The sequence below is a fragment of the Megalops cyprinoides genome, chromosome 16, assembly GCF_013368585.1.
Source record: "Megalops cyprinoides isolate fMegCyp1 chromosome 16, fMegCyp1.pri, whole genome shotgun sequence".
NCBI lineage: Eukaryota > Metazoa > Chordata > Actinopteri > Elopiformes > Megalopidae > Megalops > Megalops cyprinoides.
In genome coordinates, this window is record NC_050598.1 from 20,182,019 (window position 1) to 20,191,360 (window position 9,342).

The 9,342-nt window shown below is 40.1% G+C and overlaps 1 protein-coding gene across 1 annotated transcript in view; it reads left to right on the plus strand.

Annotated features, from left to right (window-relative positions):
* The window catches only part of slc36a1 (solute carrier family 36 member 1), a 64,765-nt gene extending 55,711 nt beyond the window's left edge, over positions 1-9,054 (plus strand). Inside the window, exon 12 of the mRNA XM_036548863.1 lies at positions 8,029-9,054. Coding sequence (XP_036404756.1) covers positions 8,029-8,297 — 269 coding nt within the window. The 3' untranslated portion in view covers positions 8,298-9,054. The remainder of the gene's footprint in view (positions 1-8,028) is intronic.
* The last annotated feature ends 288 nt before the right edge of the window (positions 9,055-9,342 follow it).

Genomic DNA, 9,342 nt, shown 5'->3' on the forward strand with positions numbered 1-9,342 from the left:
TTTTTTTTCATCTCCTAATGTAGCAATCAGAGATTTCAAGAAACAAAAAAGGACAAAAGATTATGATCTCCAGTTTAGTCAGAGGACAGCTGACATCATCCAGCCCCCTGTTTCTTTATACTTAAATTTATAGTCAGTAATACTTAATCTGATTCTATTGTGAATAAAGAGCTACTGACCTAAAAATCTAGGAGATGGTGTATAATTGCATGCTACACTGTGCTTACATTTTGTCCATTGTAGTTATATTTGTTATTTTTGCATGATGAATTTGCATCTCCTGATGGAAAAGCTGTTTACTTCTGCTGCTTGCATTTGAATATAATAGCTCTTTATGCAGCTAGATATTTACTGATGTTATTCAAGTAAAGTGTCTTGCTTAAGGGCTCCACTGGCTGTGATGTGATGGGCAACCAAACTTACAATCCTCTGCTCACAGGTCCCTAACCATAGCGCCACACAACAGCCTCAGACGTGATGGCCACTACAGCCCATTTAACCCTCCCACTGATGGCAGAAGCATAAATGGCTGTTAGCCTTTGTGCGTTGATTAGTTAGCACAGTCATGAGTAATTACTGCCAGGGGGTGGGGGTAGGCTACACACTCAATTTACATTTTGGATTTTTGAGTAGTAAAAAGTTCTAAATACGTGAGATTCGTATCTTACTTTTCCAAGCTCCGGTCACTGCCCACCCAACCAGGGTGGCCTGAAACCTTGCTGTGTGTGCAGATGGAACGGCCGACTTGCAGGGGCCTGAGTGTGGAAAGTGCTTTGACTGCAACTCTGCAGCAGCCTCACATTTGGCAGGGTGTATCGGTCTCTTCTCTGCAGAGCGGACGTATGTGCTGACTTAACATAGCAATCGAACACAGCCTCAAGGTGATCCTGAAGGAAGATAGGAGGGGAAGACACAAAACGGTTCAGTTTTTTTTTGTTTGTTTGTTTTTTCATACGAGTGTAAGTGGGGTGTGTGTCAAGTGTCTCTTTACTGTTGTATGACACCTTTTGACTTCTTTCCTTCTTCTACATTTTCATAAGGGAATTATCAGAACTATTTCACAACACAGACTTACAGCAGAATATTTAGGGCTTTAGTACTTTTTTACATACTTAGTACTTTTTTCCCCATGTTCATTCCTGTGTCACCAAGCTAAGCAGTTCTCCATTCCTATAAATGTAGTTTAGTAATTAAGCATTGATAAACATGTTTTTAAAGTTGAAAGTGGTACAAGCTATTGGGTTTCCAAGATTCATAGTCCATATTTATATACAATAGTGTAGAAAAGGCAAAAGTAAATCACGGAAACCATTAATCTTAGATTTTTCTTTTTTTTATTAGATTATAGTTATGTCCTGATCAAAGTTAAAATTTTAGTTGATGTCTTACAGCAATCTGGCTGTGAATTGCTTGTGAAAGACAATTAGTATGAAGATTGCATCCATTATTTAGTCTTAGGCATTGAAGGAATAAGTATGCTCGATAAATAAGTATGCATTGTGTTTGGCATGAATATTAATTTAAAGTGGAGAAGTCTCCCCAGGATATAATTTGAAAACTTGGTTCATGTTGAAAGAACTGAAATTGGCAGGTATGCTGCTGAAAAATTGTTGTCATGCATGCTGGAGTTGCCGGTGTGGAAATAGCGGGCTTTGTGAACCTGCTATTTTCAGTTTAGGAAGAAAGGAATAAGTCCTGCTGGTCTTGTTTACTTTTCTCCATGCATATGGGAATAATAAATAGACCCTACACATAAGGTACCATGTCTTACAGCTTATATACTGCTGTTTAGAAAGCGACGCCAGCTATGTTTAAAAAAATTGAAAAAAGGGGCACCCATTTCCTTCATATTATAATAGCAGCATTGAATTGCAGTCATGCAGTGCTCACAGCAGGGCCTGTGTTCTTATCTGTCGTCTTTATTGATGTGTTCCTGAGTATACTAAAGGACTTTCAGACTTCTTGTCTGATGTAGATCAGTCATATGAAAGTCCAGCCCACAGCTACACAGAGCAATCGATCAAGGCTTTTGTGCCAGTGCCTTGTTTTCCCATGCAAATTGGGAGTGTCAGATCTTTTTTTTTCCTTTGCTTCAACATGAAGTGCACATGCTTAGGGGTGGGAACGTCCTTCAAGGAACATCCCTGACTGAAATATTAACACCCCCTTTGGTGCATACAACACATTTTGATCAGATCTCTGCTGTGGGATGAGGGTTTGAAATTTTCCTAGAAAAAAGACAACATTTGTGCATCTGCCTCTCAGATAATTCCATCTAGGGGCAACTTAGCTCATTGATATGGCAAATAAAAACTCAAATTTTCTTCAGTTAAAATCAACTGCACAGCCTCATCGATTCTGTCTGTGTTTTTACCTGACACATTGCTGTACTAGGTTGCAGCGTGCTGGAGTCTGGCAGGGTCTTCAAGGTGATCAGACGGGAGGGGCCAACACTGAGATGGATATCACTGCCACTGTGTCACGGTGTGACCGCTCACCTGCAAAGAGTAGGCAACGTGAAGCTGCTGTTGATAACCACTCACATTCACTGCCTCCTTTTTTGTCTGTCTCTCAGTTCTCCTTGCTCTCCTATAAATCAGTACCACATATGAGGCCTGGAGGCTGGGGACGCGGGGTGGGGAGACTGTAATTAGGTTTTTCACTGCTACATAAATATGTTTAAAACAAGTTTAAAAAGCAGACAAATAAATTTTCAAACCAGAGGCATACTTTTGTTGTCAAAGGACTGATGAATGCATGTGGCAATTAATAAAGGGAAGCTCATTCTTGGATACCTGCTGAGTTGAAGACCGCAGTCTCTGAGTTGATTAGAGAAGCAGTGCTGGGACTATACTTGCTCGCACTCGGTCCTCTCCAATAGTCTTGGAGGAGGAATTAAAAGACTGTCGATGAGGCGTAAAACCCCTAGGTTGTTAGCGAGATGACCTTGTGCTGTTCAATAACAATGCCTGCTGGCTGCCTTAAGCTTATTTCCTCCAAACCCGTATCTCTTCCGAACACTAACCTCCCACTCGCCAAGTGGCTTTACAAACAGTGTCCATGTGGTTAATACCATTTTATGTGATGTTCTCATTTGGATCCAGATCATTTGTTGTTTTATGTTGCCGTTAAACCAACTTTCAGCCTGTGCTTACATGGTTCTTTGATTTGTGCATGTTTCTGTCATTTGATTCCAACAGATCAGATTTTTTTCTGTTACGCTTATTTTCTGAGGTAATGGCATAGCCATTACATTTAAAAAAATTAAAATATTTCAAGCAAATAAGACATGGAGACCATTGGCTGTTGAAATTTCAAAAAAAAAAAAAAATCAATTCAGATTTAGCTTCAAAACGTCAAAATTCTTGTTTAAAATTCAAAATAAGAACCCTGCACTATATATAATTTCTAATTTGGTAGCTTTGCAAAATTCATTTGTTTGAGACTTATACTGTGTATAGACTGAAACGATAGTGTTGTTTGAACTTCGTTTATGGGTCTCGGTTCTTCTCAGAGGGATGCCTGCTATCAGCACTGGCCTTGCCATCTGTTTTGCAGAAGATCCGCCAAACCTTCAAAGTATCTCCTTCTCTCTGGGGACCGTGTCACTGCTGATTGCTTTAGGAAGTTTCGTACTTGGTTTCAAGCTGCTTGCTAAGCATACATTGCGGTCGACTGGCGCACGGGCTCTTGGCGTTCGCACCAGTGTGGTGCACAGAACGTCACACGAACGTCAGCAGCAGGCCGAACCCTCCCCTTCCCCTTCCAGAGTAATTTGACAGAAATGAAATACAGGCGATTGGGTTGGGGGGGGGGGGGGGGGTTCAAAGCCTCTTTTATCCGCCCTGCTTAATGTGTGTCAAATGTGAGGAAAGAGCGCTCCGGACAAGTCTTTTACAGTCACTATCAAAGAAATGGCAAGTGACAGCGAGCGTGTTCGAGGAGCGGGAGGGAACGTGATGCCCTGCGCGTGTTTGAAGATGTAAAAGGCCCACCGCATCCCCGCTGTGCACTGCAGGGAAAACAGAAATGAGGAAAAGGGTGAACAGCATGGGACACTTATTTGGACAGGCCCAGCTGCCTGTTCTGCTCTCTCTGTTTAGTTTAATCCCCTCATGCCCTTTGCTATGAGTTGTCCACAGGTGTCGGAGTAGCAGGGCACCTGTCCTGCCAGGAGAGGAACATTTTAAGATGGAAATCAATTTTGTTAGCTTTTTTCTGTGTCTGGTTTCCTCTTTTTTTTCTCTTTACTTTGACCAAGGACATGTTGTCAAGTGTCACAGTGATGCCATATACTGTAAAGTGCACTTTACTAAGTCTGAATGGTAGTAGCCATGTTGAGGGTGCAAGAGAGACTGCCATAGCATCTGGTGTCAATTTATTGTCATCACTTTCTCTTACAACTGGCAAAAAAATACAGAACCTGCAGAATAATAATGATGTTGATAATAATACTTGATTCATATGGCACTTTGCTTAGGATTGCAGCCCTCGATTTTCTCAAACAGCTCCGCAGAGGCACATTGGAGAAGTGAAAATTATTGTATAATGTATATGATAAGCCAACATTGTGAACAAATGGGAAGTGGGTAACTTTAATAGTTTTTTTTTTTTTTTTTTTTAATTCTGCATGTAATTTAACATTGGTGAAGGAGTACTACATCACTGGTCTCTGATGTCATTGGTCATCAGCACAGCTCTGTATGTGTGTGGTGTATTTTTGGAAACTGCAAAACTTAAATAAATGTTATGGGCAGTATAGCTGTGAATTAAAATTGAATTTCATTTGCAATCATGACCGTAGAGTCTCTTGTCCTATTCAATGTCATGGGAACGACCTGTTTCTAGATGCAGGGGCAAATGAATACCTGGTGCTAATTGAACACATAGTGACCTCAGTTTTCACAGAGACCAGATGAATAGAATAATAAAAATAATAATAAAAATCATTGTATGATGTAGGTGATAAGTCAATACTGTAAACAAATGGGGAGTTGGTAACTTGTTAAAACATTTTTTTTTTCTTCACGTGATCAATTTGACTATAACAAGGTCAGTGGTGTACCACATCACTCATGTCCAATGTCATTGCTGTCTGTCGGTGCAGCACCACGCATGTGTGACCGAAGCAACACATTTTTTTCTTTGTGCAGACCCTCTCCACATGTGCCTTCTTCTTGTTTAGTGCTACACCTCTTTTTTACAAGTGTAACTCTGGGCTTGACTCAATGAAAAGTGCATTTTCTCACATCAGAAGGAAAACAGGTGTTTATAGGTAAATGGAGGTGCATTCATGGATACTGACTACCTGTAACCTGTTCAAAGAAACAGCAGGCGGCAGCCTTGATCACCTTAGAAAAGAATTAATTAATCTACTCTGACTATTTATGGCTTTCACTGATGAATGAGTTTATGTCAAGACCCTGTCCCATTCTCCATGCTGATCAGCCTGGTCCAGCCCAAATTATTGCTACTTGTAAACTGTCCAATTTGTGTCTGTCTTCAGCTCTCTCCTGTTCCATCCAGATAAATTTTTAGATTAACTAGTCGTACAAATATGTTACCATTTAAATGTAAAATAATGTTACTGTAATAAAATGTTACTGTATTTTTTTATAATTTTTGTACTACCCAGTCACAAAATTCCAACTAGACCCTGCCATTAATTTAAGCAAAACATATTGCTTTGCAAGATTTTTTGCTGTTACGCATTTGTGTGATTGAAGGGGCACTGTAAATTGGAGAGAGAGCCCCTATGCACAGGACTAGGATCCAATTTGACTGTATTATCTTCACTTCCACCATAAGCTACTGAACAGCAAGGCTGAACTCAGGCCAGTTTTGTGGGCTCATTCTACCATCACTGTGTACTTTGAAAGAGGAATGACAATTGCATGTGGCAGGTTGCAGACATGGCTTAATTTGCTACCTGACAAGTTGTACATACATGTGTATGTACCACACTGAGCCCTCTCAAGACATAGGGGAAACCATGTTCATCTTTCAGTGTTGCACTGACATTATTTAAACATTTGTTTTAATATTAATTGGCAGTGTCAGACTCTAACCTTTTCCTAGAATGCTTTGTGTGTATAATTTAGGCCTCTTTCTGTTTTTGGTATTTGAATTGGCAATATGCTTATCAGCTTTTTTAATCTGTTAAAACAGCAGAGACATCCCTCCTTCCCAGAGATCTGCTGTAAATTTGAACACTCAGCCATGTCTTTGTAAAACAGATGGAAAAATTGTCTCTCATCCAGCAAAAGTAACTGATTGAGAGGGTAATATGAAGAGGGCAGGCGTGACATACGGTGACATTTTCATTTTATTCTGTCGCTCAGCATTGATGGAGAGAGAATGAGCGTACAGGTTCACCTGGCTTCTCAGAGTCTTTACAGCAGCCATGATGGTTGTGTTTTGTTTCATTTTTAATGCAAGATATATGGCTTAAACAGTGAGGTTAACGTATGAGTAAATGTAACTGATATATAGGAAGGAAGCTATGCTTTACATCACAATGTAAAGCTGTGCTTTACATAAACCAGTATTTAAAATGATTGTTTTTAACACTGTTTCCCTGACAAACATTTATAGAGTCGTTCTGCAGCACAGAGTATTTGTGTAGCAATAGCAGTAGCATTGAAAACTAAGACCTCATGCTGGTTTGGTGTCTTCAGTTTACCCCTGGCTCCTAGTGAGGCTGCTGCGCTTTTTTGTTTACACACAAGACAGGGGCTTTTTGTCCAAAAATAAAAGGGGCACACATGGACATTTTTTGCTGTATTCATTAAATTCATTGCCTTAAGACAATTTATCTCAGCATGGCCAGTGCCTGAGGCAAGAGCCTATCCAGAAGCTGTCTGCATTTAGGAAATTGCAGCAAATAAAAAAAGAAAGAAAAAACAGACAGTTCTGAGAGCCAGAAAGTGTTAAGACGTAAGCTGTCTTTGCCTTTTAACGCATATTCTAAATGGCCAATGTGAATATGACCATTTCATTATAACTAGCAGATTACTGCCCTTTAAGTGGGTAATGTTAGAAAAATTATGCATTCAGCTAAAGAGAGGCTAAAACGTTGGATTCCTTGTCATGTTGGCAGTGTTTCGGGCCATTGGAAACACAAGCAGTTTTAGTTTCTCATGCATCTTTGTAGTGCTTCAGAGCTGCATCTTACTGGAACTGGCAGACAGCTCATGCTTTACTGATGGTATGAGACTAGGCTTGCAGTACTTGGCAATCTGTTTCTACACATGGTTGTTTCTTCTAAAATAATGAATTAAAACATATTTAATAGTATTTGGAATTGACTTTTAAGCCATGGTCATGTCACATTCTTTTAATTCATTTGGAAAGGGACCAGGCTTTTGGCAATTACAGTGTGATGTGTATTATTCAGGACACTGAGACATTGCTGATAATGTCAAAGTGAAATTGGAGGAATTCTAAAAGACTCAGCTGTGTCACCCACATCTGTGCATCAACTCACCATTTTAAACCGTCATACTGAAAGTTTAGGGAGCGCAGAGTAAAGCTGAGTTTATAATACTGCCTGTCTGGTTTTATTCTCTGGGAGTTCACTCCTGGGTCATCCCATCCCATAATAATATGTTATTTTCTTTCATGATATACATTGTATAGGTCAGGCTTTAGATCGACTGGCAGAATGAACAGGCACATAATAGATGCCCTTTGAATTTGATCATAAATCCAACCTTATTGTGAACACATAATGCCAAGATCTTTAATTAGTAATAGTAATAGTATTCCTCTCTTGTAGCCAATATTTGATTTCGGACCGCCTTCATGCATCTCTGCGTTATATTACTTAGCCGGGTGTATTGCTGGAGCTGGTGTAATTGTTTTCAAATCTGTTTGGACGCCCTCAGAACATTACAAGCAGATCATTGTGCTGCTGTTGTGCTTCTGATATTGTAAGCGCCGGAAGGAATTGGTAGTTACTTGTATTCTGAGGATGCCCAGAGTTTGGACAGTATCAGGACATGAACTCTCCGCCCTCCCTGTCTGCAGGTATCTTGGCCATCCTGATTCCAGAGCTGGACCTGGTGATCTCCCTGGTGGGCTCCATCAGCAGCAGCGCCCTGGCTCTCATCTTCCCTCCCGTGCTGCAGATCCTCACCTTCCACTCAGAGGGCATCTCTCCCCTGGTCGTGCTCAAGAACGTGGTGATCAGCCTCATCGGCCTGGTGGGCTTTGTGGCCGGCACCTACGTCAGCATCGAGCAGATCATCGCCCGCGCCAGAGCAGGGCTCGGCGACGCCTTGTTTCTGACCCCCTGAGAGTGGACACGGGCGGAAGTGGTCCGTTCAGAGCATGCACTGGTCGTTCGGTTATATTTTTGTTTGTTTGTTTGTTTGTTTTTTCCTCTCATAGTGCCTTATGTTGATTTGGATTTGGTTTTATTTCATAAGGTGATTTTTTTTTTACTGCAGTGGCTATACAATTGAAAACGCTGGTACTAGCCCCCCAAACACCACCTTTTTATGTTTTTTTTTTTATTATTCAGTATTTTTTATTTATTTTCTTTTCGGAGTAGCAAGTATCTGATTGAAACATCAGAGAAAGCATGTTGACATGAGCACCACTATTCTGCTATTCTTGAGAAAATATTAAACAATATATAGCAATTTTGTTTGCTTTTTTGTAGAAAAAATGAATTGCTGCTGCAATTGTATAGTAAATATTTGACAGAAATGTAGTTTTAAATTCAAGCAACAATCAAATAACCACTCTCTGCACAGAAAAAGCAAAATGTGTCATCCAGTGAAAAACGTGGAAGAACATGATAACAAATTGCCAAAGAACCACAGCTTCCAATCATTGAAACATCTCTATCTTTGTAGGGTCAAAGCTGCATACAGACCATTGTATTCAAACCGCTACTACTGACATAAAAACACCTGTGCAGCTCGTAAAAAAGTGAAAATAAAAAATGATCAAACTATAGCAGCTGGAAAATACATGTGGTAATTTTGGCATTTATTTTCTGGCAGCAGTTTTTAAACTTGTTTTAGTCTTCTGATATGAGGTCTCCAGTCATGCTCAATTTCTTTCAAACACTGTTTTCCACTTTTAAGCAGAAACTGTTTACACCAGAGTCTGAGTCAAAGAATGCACCTTCCTCTGGTGAATGTTATCATGTTGAGGTTTTGAAAAATGAGGTGTTTGACAAAACGTGGTTACCTTCCTCTGGTGGCACAGTGGAAGGTTCCACATTCGCCTGAAGTACATTTTGGTTTAATTTCCTGCATTGCTTGAGTTTTTAAGATTAATGTTGTTTGTAGAATGTTGTTTATATCATTCATGAAATCATAAAATCCCACT